We start from the raw sequence: 11,281 nt of genomic DNA, 5'->3' as shown, positions 1-11,281 counted from the left end.
CCTGTCTGCAAGAGGCGGAACACAAGGCTTAGAGGGAGGAGCCAACACTGTATGACCACCAGTCTGTCCCTCACTTGTCTAGTCACTAGTTGGTGGATGTTTGGGTCATTTCTACATTTGGCTCTTATAATTCTGCCTCATGTCTTTGTGTGGACGTTTTTATTTCGTGGAGGATTCTAGGAGAATGACTGTGTCACATGGTGAGCTTATGTTTAGGTTTTTAGGAAAGTGCCAGCTCTTCCCAAAGTGGTTATACTGTTTAACATCCTTGGCAGTGTGCGGCTTCCCACATCCTCACTGACAGCCTGCTGTCTGCCTTCTTCACCACAGTGGAAGATTCCTCTATCTTGTTTGTCCTGAGACAGTCTCACTCTTGCTGTGTAGCACACACAGGTTGGCCTGTAACTGGAAATCTTCCTGACTCAGTCTCCAGGTGACAAGTGCCCCACATGCAGACCTTAGTGAAATGTTTATTAAAGTGTCTTGTTCATTTTAAATTGTATTATTAAGTTGCAAAACTCAATTCTATTTTCCAGATACTATGTCTTGTTATCAGTTTCATATTTAAAGCTATTTTCTCTTAAATGTCTTAACCCTCCCTCCCCTGTGTGTGAGTGTGCATGTGCGTGTGTGTATGTGTGTGTGTGTGCGTGTGTATGTGTGTGATTATATATGTGCAGTTATGTAGGAGGGAGATTGATGTCGGTGTTGGGCATCTTCTGTACCTTATCTTTTGAGAGAGGGTCTCTTACAGAACTTGATACTCACTGATTGACTACAGTAGACAACTGACAGATGTGTTCAGAGGCTCTGCTCTGTGTGTTACCTGCCACCCACTGCGCTGCAGTGCTAGAATTACAGACACACAACAGCTAACCACAGCAACCTTTGACTCTGCCCTCCTTGCAAGGCAGGCACTTTATCCACTAAACCATCTCTCCAGCGCCTCTTTTCTTTTTCTTTTTCTTTCTTTCTTTCTTTTTTTTATTTAGCATGGTGGTTCTCAACTTTCTTAATGCTGTGACCCTTTAATACACTTCCTCATGTTGTGGTGACCTCCAACCATAAAAATATTTCATTGCTATTTCAAAACTAATTTTGCTACTGTTGCGAATTATGATGTAAATATCTGATATGCAGGATAGCTGATATGTGACCGCTGTGGAAAGGTTATTTGACTCCCGAAGGGGTCATGACCCCCAAATTGAGAAGCGCTGACTTAGCACATGGCAAAGAGCAGTGGTAGATGAGGGGCAACCTGTGAGGCACGAGCAATGAGGAGTCCTTGCTCAATGAGAGTGGATGGCATTTCAGTGGGGCTGCAATTTCCTGGTGTGTAATTCCTGCATGTCAACAGGGACAGTCCTGATTGGTTAGTGTTCGGTTAGGTGAACTGCCACGTATGCAATCTCCCTCACGCAGCTGGAGCAGCTCTGTGGTATAGGATTGGTGAACTGTTCTCTCTTCCTCAGGCTGCGTGGAATGAGCTGTGCACCAGGCTCATGTTGGGGGCACGGTGCCCCTTTTGATCTCTCATTCACAGCCTTCCTTCACATGGCCACACTCTGCTGTAAACCCAGTCTTGGGGGATTGGTTGGAATTCTCTTCTCTTGGAGCCTAGCAAAGGGGCTGCATGCCTGGCCCTGACTTAGCTGATGACTCTGGCAGGAGTTCCTGGCAGGCCATGAAAAGAGAACCACACTTGGAGCAGTTTTGGTAGAAGGTCTGCATTGTCTAGTCCAGGAGGCTTATGGGAAGTGGGGCTCCCAGTGCCAGGGGGTGAACATTGTCAGAGTGTCACATGGGCTAGAACTGTTGAATCCTGGAAGACACAAGCCTGACAAGAGATTAAAACACAGGAGTCTTGAGCAGCTCTGACTGGGGAAGGATGAAGATCAAGGTGCATGTTTGTGTCTGGTTGGTGAGGAAGTGGAGAGGCACTTGGGTTCCACAAAGGTGTATGTAGTCCTCAGCATGCCACTTAGAAGGAAATAAGGAAATACTGAGCTATGCAGTTGTTCAGTGGTACCTAGAAAGGCAGGGGCCATGGCTGCCCCCACAAAGGTCTGTGCAAGACCTGTGCAAGAAGGGTGTGTAGAAGGGACTGAGCTCAGGGGACCATGTTTCTCTCAGGAGAGCTAGGGTCCCTTTTGAAGACAAAGTGCAGGTCTTTAGTTGATTACTGCTTGGATGGGGCACTCTTGAATCTCTTGTGCTTTGTGGGAAGTGGATTTTACCCTGCACAGATGAACAAAGCACTAACAACTCTGACACTGTTTACATTGGCCAAAGTGGCCATCTGAAGGATGCCTTTGTGAGTCTTTAGAAGCACCAGCCCCTGGCTGACCCAGGTCAGGAGGAGAGTCTTGGCAGTGTTTGTGGAGATTGCTTTGGGACATTGCTGGGTATTTTACTCTTTGTCACACTCTCTGGGGGAGGGGGGTGTTTAAGACCATGTTGGTGATGGCCCTACATTAACCTCCTTGTTATGGTCACTCAAAACTGCTTAGGACTTACTCAGGTTCTTAGGCGGAGTCCCTTGGCTCTTTTTAATCACTCCTGACATTTGAGATGGGTCAAGGTCTTACTGATTCCATGGCTTCCTTGAAAGCAGTGAGGACCTTTCCTTCTGGAGGACCCTCTTTGTAGAAGATATGTTGCTCTGTGTCCAGCGTCTGGGTCTCTAGTCCTCTCAGATCAAAACGACAATGACTAATCAGAGCTATAGCCCCTTTTATAGGGGTTGCAAAGACTGCTCAGTGGTTAAGAGACAACCCAGGACCCATGTTGGGCAGTTCACAAGTACCTATAGCTCTATTTCTGGGAGCCCAATACCCTCTTCTGGATTCTGCAGGTGCGCGCAGACACACACACACACACACACACACATACATACATACACACACACACAGACACACACAGACACACACACAAATAAATCTTAGAAGATGTGAATTTTAAAAAACATAGCTACAAAAATTGTACTTAAAGCATGTTTTTTTTTTTGTTTTTTTGTTTTATAAAATGCTATGAGATATGTATCTTTCTGAGACAGACTCTTGCTATGGGGCTTCAAACTCATGATCCTCTAGCCTCTGTCTCTGAGTGCTGGGCTAATAACAATTGTACACTATCATACCTGGCCTCCTATGTGTCTTAACTTTCAAAGTATTGTTTGAATTAGTATTCAAATAATGGGGTTTTTAAAGTTTTTGTTTTATTTTATGTATATTATGTATTATTTGCCTGGGTATAAGTCTGTGTACTGCTTGTGTGGAGTGCAGCAGAAGCCAGAAGCAGATATCAGATCTCCTACAACCGGAGTTACAGAGGTTGTTAGTCTTCATTGGTGTTGAGATCTGACCCTGCATCCTATGGAAGAACAAACTGCTTTTAACTGCCAAGCCATCTTCCAATCTTCCTGATCAAGTTTTTAAGTGAGCTGATTCTCTTAGAACCTCTGCTTCCTGGTTTCTTTTGCCTTCTGGTTTTTGCAGCCCTATCTCACTTGTCCCTCAAAGTTCTCACTGTCTGGTCAGCCTGATCGAGGAGCTCAACACTGTATTCATTCTTGTTTAGCTTTTGCAAGACAGCCTCATTACCAGTGTGCTCTCCTCCTTCAGCAGGCACGCAACGTCCTATTGTCTCTCCCTACCTTCTAAAGGTTGCAAAATGGGGAGATTGTAATTTGAACATTTTCCTCATGTGTTAGTGAGGACATTCATGTTAAGAGCATTTATACATGCACATTTCTAGTGCTTGGCACACATGGCTCTTCCCCTTCCCAGAGCTGTCTTCAGAGTGGCTCCCTGTTCTCTTTAGTGACAGCTCTCTCCGTGTCATGAGCATCCTTGCTGTGTTTGGCCCCTTGCTGACGATACATTAAAGAGTGCACTTTTATCCCTGACCAGTTCAGTCATAGCCTCGGTTTCTAAGGCAAGGAGCTTTGCTAGGTTCTTGACTCTTGAGCTCTCAGTTCCCTGCCTCTGATCTACAGTCACTACCATCCAAGGAGCCCTGCTTCCTTTCAATAGGAATGGTGTCTACAGATTTACCTCGATGTGAACGTTTGTCTCCAGGCTTCTTCAGTGTTTTTTTTTTTTTTTTTCCTATCTTAAAGATGGTCTTAGCTAGAATTCAAGACAGGAAGACTTTATTTACTCAACTGTCCTATCTTCTGTACATTCTTTTTGTCTGGGAAAAAAGCCCTGCATTCGTGGCACTGTCTGTAACCAAGTATACAGAGGCACTGGCAGCATTGACATTAGGCCAGGCCTGCAGTCAGCTAGCTATTACAGTGTGTGTAACAATGTATGTGGGTTCTGTGCAAGAACTGTGCCACCTTACATAAGGGACTTGAGCATCGGCAGGGGTTGTTGTCCACTGGGGTTCTGGGACAAGTCTCTCAGATGGAAGGGACAACTGAATTCTACCTTCTACCCTAGCATCTCCTTACCTAAGCATTCCAGTGCAACTTAAAAAAAAAAAAAAAATGTATCCCTTTATTGGAAATAGCATGTTCGACAGAATGGCTTGGTGTGTAAAGGCACCTGCTTGAGTTTGATCCCTCAGGCCCAGATAATGGAAAGAGAGAACCAACTCCTGCAAACTGACCTCTGACCTCTACATGCACACCATGACTCATGTGCAGTCATTGTCCTCCCAGTAATTTTTTTGTGTGTGTGGTTTTTCGAGACAGGGTTTCTCTGTATAGCCCTGGCTGTCCTGGAACTCACTTTGTAGACCAGGCTGGCCTTGAACTCAGAAATCTACCTGCCTCTGCCTCCCATGTGCTTGGATTAAAGGCGTGCGCCATCATGCCCGGCTTCTCCAGTAAATTTTTAAAAATTAATTTAAACATTTTTAAAAAGAATGTGAACATTCTGTATTTCCCACTCTCAGGTGAGAGATTGCTGGTTTCTGTACCTCTCTTCTCCCACATTGTACCCTTTGCTGGGCTGGGCTGGGCTGTACCTGGAGAATGGGCCCAGTCTGAGGAGACCAATGTGCTCATGGTCCTGTTCCTTCTCTGGGTGAGATTTGTGATAAAACCCACGAAAAGTGTGGAGCCATGCCAGGTGCTGTGTAACGTTGCTGGACTTGCCAGGTTCTTCTTCCTTCCTTGTTCAGTTTTGAAGCTTCAGTTAGACCCTATTGAAAAGGTTGTTTTTAAACAGACTTTAGAGTGAGGAGGAGAGAACATGGGAAAGGAAGTAAGGAACCTTGGTCCAGAGCTAGCAGGGCTCTTCTTAACATACAGGATTCACCTAAGCAGTCCCAATGCTCCTGTTTGCTCTGACAAAAACCTACAAATTGGAGTCATCCAGGGGGCCCCTCAGGTGTAGGCACTTACTGTGTAAGCCTGATGACCCGAGTTCAAGTTCCAGGAGCCACGAGGGATGGACAGCACAGGGGAGCTTTCTGGAGAACTGTCTCCTAAGACAAGTCTCCAGGTCCAACTGCTGCTCCTGAAGAGGGTGGAGCCAGGCCTTTGGACTCTCACCAGCTGCTTGGCCTTGACCTCCTGGGAATCACCCTCCACCTCCACTGTACTTGTATGTACAGTGGCCCTCCTTCACAGGCTAACATGAAGTCTCAGGAATGCTGGGCCAGAGCCCCTACTAAAGGTTACTAGTATTCTTACCAAAGAGCCCAAGAACTCCTCACGCCTTACCTTCCACGATGGAAGACACAGAACAAAGAGGACCGGGAAACCTCAGCAGGCAGTGCCTCTGTTCTTGGGTTTTTTATCTCAGAACTGTGAGATGTGCTGTCTGCTGCCTGTGAATGCATCCAGAGTGTTCTGTCACCTGAGTGTGTCACCTCTGAGGTGACCCAGTGTGTCAGATGATACTTTTGCACATGGCAAGTATATAGTCTGTACCACTAAATCAGGACACAGGTAAAGCCTAGTCCCTTACAGAATGAAGGGAGGGAAGGGTTGTTACTTCCTTCATTCTGAAAAAGCTGCGCTTTTTTTTTTTTTTTTTTCCCCTGTGCAGTGGTTTCCTGTGGAGAACTTCTTGGGGATTTCTTACTGTACTGATTTCTCAGATGACTAGCAAGTAAATGAGCAGGGTGAAAACCACAGCAGATTTGAGATGGCATCTGCCAGGTCGCACTTGGTGTGTGTGTGTGTGTGTGTGTGTGTGTGTGTGTGTGTGTGTGTGTGTATACTTACCCTGCTGTCAGCATACCCTCTGACTGGCCCTGCTGGGGACCTGTCCTTTCCCTTTCCTGTCTAGTGCACAAGGCACAGGAAGGGCAAGTGTAGGTGCATGCTGCCAGTCAGGACCAGGCAGGCAGCTTCCCAACACCATGCTAGCCACCATCTCCTGGTGCCAGATACCCCATTGCTCTCCCTGGAGATCTGATACTGCAGTGTAATCTTCAGGATCTGTTTTTGGCTCATGCTGGCAAAATAAGCAGCTGTGCTAATGGCTCACATCCATTCCCAGTCTCCTTTTTACAATCAATCAAGGCAGGCAGGCAGGAGAGTGCATTCTCTTAAAGAGGACCCTCGGTCTAACAGGTTAGCTGTCTGTAGGCAACATTCCCTTTTTAGTTTATGTATGTTATGGTTGTGTTGTCATTTTAGGAGAGCCAAGTAGACTTTAGAGTTCTGTTAAAGTTAGGGTGCAAGCTGAATGACAAGCCGAACAGCAGCCTGCAGTCAGATGTAAGTCTTCCCAGGCCAGCTGAGCTCCCACCTGATCACCTCTAACTTCTCCAGAGTCAGGACTCACAGGTTAAGCACCCAGTCTGAGTTCGGCTTGTGTGCATTTCCTTCTCTTTATTGTGGAAGCTCTACCTGCATTCGGTACTGTTAGTTCTGAGTGACTGTGTTGGGGCAGAACTTCTCAGGCTTCCTTTCTTGTGTGGAGCCTCTGGCTCCTTTGTGGTATTAGAAAACAGGAGGCGAATTCAAGGCCAGTCTGATCTACAGAGTGAGTTCCAGGACAGCCAGGACTGCACAGAGAAACCCTGTCTCGAAAAACAAACAAACAAAACAAAAAAACAAACAAAAACAAAAACAAACAAAAAAAAGTAAGTAGGAGGCTGGTCTGGTCTGAACTGCTTCCAAGGCAGAATCTGTGAGAGTCATAGACCTTTGCGGAGGCTCTGTGAAGGGCCTCAGTTCAACCATGCAGATTAAGTGCTTGGGTTCCTGAAACTGGTCACTTATTTTAAGATAATATTGCCTAAGAACATCAACATCTTAAACTATAAAGTATATTTGGCCTGTATTTATCTTAAAGCCACATAACTGGTTTTCCTTTGTTCCTGTTGTAGGTGCTGGAGATCAGAATTTATTTACCTCCATTTATCCAACACTTTCCCAGCAGCTTCCAAGAGAACCAATGGAATGGAGACGGTATGGGCTCTGTGTTTTGGCTGGACTTTCCTTGTAATTCAGATGCTTGAGTGATTAAATAGGTGCTCAAACAGCAGTGCCTCTGTTCTGGAGCGCAGACTGATGAACAATGGCCTCCCCTAGCTTATGGGTCTTTCTCTTTAAGGCTGTTTCATTGTTGTGTTTGTGGTGCTGGGGATTGAATCCAGGGCTTCACTTTCCTAACCTCATCATGTTTTTTTTTTGGGGGGGGTTGTTTTTGTTTGTTTGTTTGTTTGTTTTGAGTTAGAATCCTGTTATAGTTCATGTTGGACTTGAACTTGCTATGTAGCCCAGGCTGGCCTCAAACTTGCATTGCTCCTGCCTCCACTTGAGTACTACACTACTAGGGTTACAGTCTAAACTACCACTCCTGAGTCTTGATTCTGCATGCGTGCGTGTGTGCATGTACATGTATGTGCATACGTATGTATGTTAAGTACTGGGTACCACACCTGCACCTAGAGATGTGCATATAGTGGGCAAGCATTCCTCTACTGAGCTGAATCCCCTTTTCACCTTATCTTCTTTTTACCTTTATTTTAAAGCAGCATCTCACTGAGTTTCCCAGGATTATCTTGAACTTGTATTGCAACCTAGACAGGCCTTAGGACCCCCCTCCTGCCTTAGACACTTGAGTACTTGAGGTACCTGGCCTATCTACCCACTTGTCCTGGATGGAATTTGTTACTATTATTTTAGACATTAGATGGCAGGTTTTTTTGAGTTAGATTATGTCTAATATGTTTGTGCCTGAGAGTGATGTCTCATTTAGAAACTAATAATATAACAAATACTCAGTATTGGAGTGCTCTTTGAAAAAATTATTCAGTGTCGGAAAAGGCCCAATGCTGTTAAAGAAAACAGTTGAGCAGATTAATGTTGGGAAGGGGTGGCTAATCCCTGAAGAAATGATCTGTAAGGGATGCCAGATAGGTACGTTACTAAACGTCCCCGAAGACACAAGAAGTGTGTTCACGAAGCAAAAGGAAGGTGATGGGGAAAACAAACAGCGAAACACCATAAATTTATGTCTCCTTCTCCTGAGCCCCAGTCAGTGAGGGTAAGGGACTAGCCAGCACATACCCAGGGAAAGGGCTCTAAATAGCACAACAGCTGAGGTATTGACATGAACAGAGATTTCTCTGACATGTGGTTCTGGAGGCCGGGAAGTCTGAGACTGTGGATGGCTGCTGCTGAGGGCCCTGACTGCATGAGTATGAGGCTGTTTCCCAGTGCCAGCCTGAGCTCTTCTGAAATGGGCTACTTCATCGAGGGCTATCTCAGCACCAAGAAGTACTACAGACTAAGTCTCCATGCAGGAACTTTGGAGGACTCAAAAGAGCAGAAGCAGAGAAAGAGGGAGGCAGCAGTCTGGGGAGAAGATGGACAGATGGGGACTTTCAGAAACTCCCAGTGTAAACAGTCTATGACCATGACAACGTGTGGAACTTGGAATGCAGAACGCAGGCCTGGGGAGGAGGCTGGGAGCAGCTAGACAAGGAATGCCCATGCCTAGAAATCCTACCTCCTCTCTACAGTGATGGATGCTCCTGACCACCTCTGTGGAAGCCTGGAGGTCCCTTCTGTGCAGAGGTCTAGGGCCTGAAGTCCAGGCACATGAACAGGAGCCACCTCAGTCAGGGTTCTGTGCCCCTGGGCCTCAGGGCAGCTGTGTGGAGCCTGTTGGATTTGGTCAGAAGCCCTGTGGGAAGAAGAAATGTCTCTAGACTGTTAGAAGACCAAAGCAGTAGCAACCTCTCTGGGGTGAGAAGGAGAAGTCCCAGCAAAGCATCAGCCTGAGTAAAAGATTGGCATTGAACGTAGGTGATGTGCAGCTCGGAGTATTTCAAGATAAAATGAAATCAATAGCAGAATGGAAATAGATGGTAAACTTTGAAGCCAGCAGAACAAAACAATGTGAGAAGGAAATGTGATTAATTTCACAGGCACGAGAGAACCTGCAGATAGGAAACCCACAGTGTGAGTGTAAGCACGGTCATAGTGTAGACAGTTTGCTAAACACTGGGAGCCATCAGAAAGACCGTTACAGAGAGCAGCAGGGGCTCCTGTGTGCATGGGCCACAGGAGGCCGAGCTGTCTGTGGCTGCTTTCTTGCGCCATGCCTTCATTTGAGCTCTGCAAACAAAACTCTGTTGTTTTCCACCAAATTTTTAGTAGGTCACAAAAGCATTAAGGCTCTTGAGAGTGGGAAGAGCTTTCTGTAGTTTTGACAGTTGGGACATGTGTCCTCCCTTTTAGAGTGAGCCCAGGGCGGGTTTCCCTGTAAGAGTACTGTTCTCACAAGTCCATGGCAGCCTTGCTCAGATCGACCCTTGAGCTGCTGTGCCTTGTGTTCTTGAATAAATGAAAGGCCTTTTGAAGAGGGGACCTTGATGTGAAAGCTGTTTGTACTAATCCATGCATGGTTTCTGCCAGTTTTGATTCATAATTAGCCCTAGATGTGAATGAATTCTATGTTGTTGCAGCCCTGTATTCCCCTCTGTTGTTCAGTTTCTTGGTGACTTTAAAATCTGTTTTAGGTCCTATGGCCGAGCTCCAAAAATGATTCACCTGGAATCCAACTTTGTTCAGTTCAAGGAGGAGCTGCTGCCCAAAGAAGGGAACAAAGCCCTGCTTACCTTCCCCTTCCTCCACATCTACTGGACGGAGTGCTGTGTGAGTACTGGCTGGGTGGAGAGCCTGTTGCAGGGGGAGTCCATGGGCCTGTGCTCTCTCTTGGTGTATATGATCTTGGCTCCTCTGCCAGATAGGTAGTACTGTCCCTGTTTCTGCTTCACCTAACTGTGGCTTTCCTGGGGAATCCCTGGGCATAGCATGGTTCTGGCTGTGAGCCCTAGTGTTTAGTCAGCTTGAAGTTGTTCACCTTGTGTTGTCACGACCTTCTTTCCCTCCCCAGGACTTCTCGCTCAGTAGGCCCCATCCTTTACTCGGCTTGGTACTGTGGCTCTCACTTGTGTTTTATAATTGCGTATTCATGAGCCCTGATAGGATTCTCCTGCCCATCATCTAAGGGGAAGTTCTGAGGGTTATTTCTTCCGCTTGAAGTAATAAAATAAGCACTTGGCAGTGTGTGAAGTACAGAAGTCATTTCCTCTGGGATTTCAGCCTGCTTTTGAGGCTACAGCAGTGTTCTGTAACTCGAACAAGACAGGACTGTACTTTGCTCCAAGTATTGTTCCTCAGGAATCACAAGCTGTGGGGGATGAGTGCAAGGCGTTGTGTACCAGGCAAGCACACTAGAGACTGGGCATTAATGGTTCTCAGTGAGGAGGGCCACACAGGGCCTCTACCTGACATGGCATGTCCCAGAACTTGAAAAGGAAAGCAGATATATCATTAACCACATACACATACAGTATAGACCTGATAGAACCCTGGGGCCCCCCCTGAGTTCAAACCCCAGGTATAGTGAGCAGAAGGCCCTCCTAGGTAGGATGGCCATGCCAGACTTACTCATGAATTTTGCTCTCCATGACCCTCCATCCACAATGTCGGGTTTATTTTTGTTTTATTTAATATATGTGTATATGTATATTATATGTATATGTATATGGTAGTCCTAGAGATCAAATCCAGGACTTTGTTTATGCTAGGCAAGTATATACTGAGATACTGAGATTATTTCAGCCCAAGTACATTACTTTTCTTCTTTTCTTTTGGATTATGAGTGAGCTTTCATTCCATGTGTTTCATATTACATTTTTGTATGTAGGAAGCCTGCTGATTTATATTCATATTAACCTTGGTGAACTCTTTGTATGTATTAGTTAGAGGGACCCTTCTCCCTTTTCAGTTCTTAACTGGTAGAGTTGCTTTCTCCGATGTTAAGCCCTCCCTCATCCTGACCTTTTTTTTTTTTTTTTT

The 11,281-nt window shown here is 45.9% G+C and overlaps 1 protein-coding gene across 1 annotated transcript in view; it reads left to right on the top strand.

Moving 5' to 3' along the window:
- The window catches only part of Trappc10 (trafficking protein particle complex 10), a 57,216-nt gene that overhangs the window by 5,011 nt on the left and 40,924 nt on the right, over positions 1 to 11,281 (top strand). The window contains exons 2-3 of the mRNA XM_021205022.2: positions 7,294 to 7,375; positions 9,937 to 10,072. Coding sequence (XP_021060681.1) covers positions 7,294 to 7,375; positions 9,937 to 10,072 — 218 coding nt within the window. The remainder of the gene's footprint in view (positions 1 to 7,293; positions 7,376 to 9,936; positions 10,073 to 11,281) is intronic.

This window comes from Mus pahari, chromosome 9 (genome assembly GCF_900095145.1).
Source record: "Mus pahari chromosome 9, PAHARI_EIJ_v1.1, whole genome shotgun sequence".
NCBI classification, from domain to species: domain Eukaryota; kingdom Metazoa; phylum Chordata; class Mammalia; order Rodentia; family Muridae; genus Mus; species Mus pahari.
This window is presented reverse-complemented; position numbering and strand designations above follow the sequence as displayed.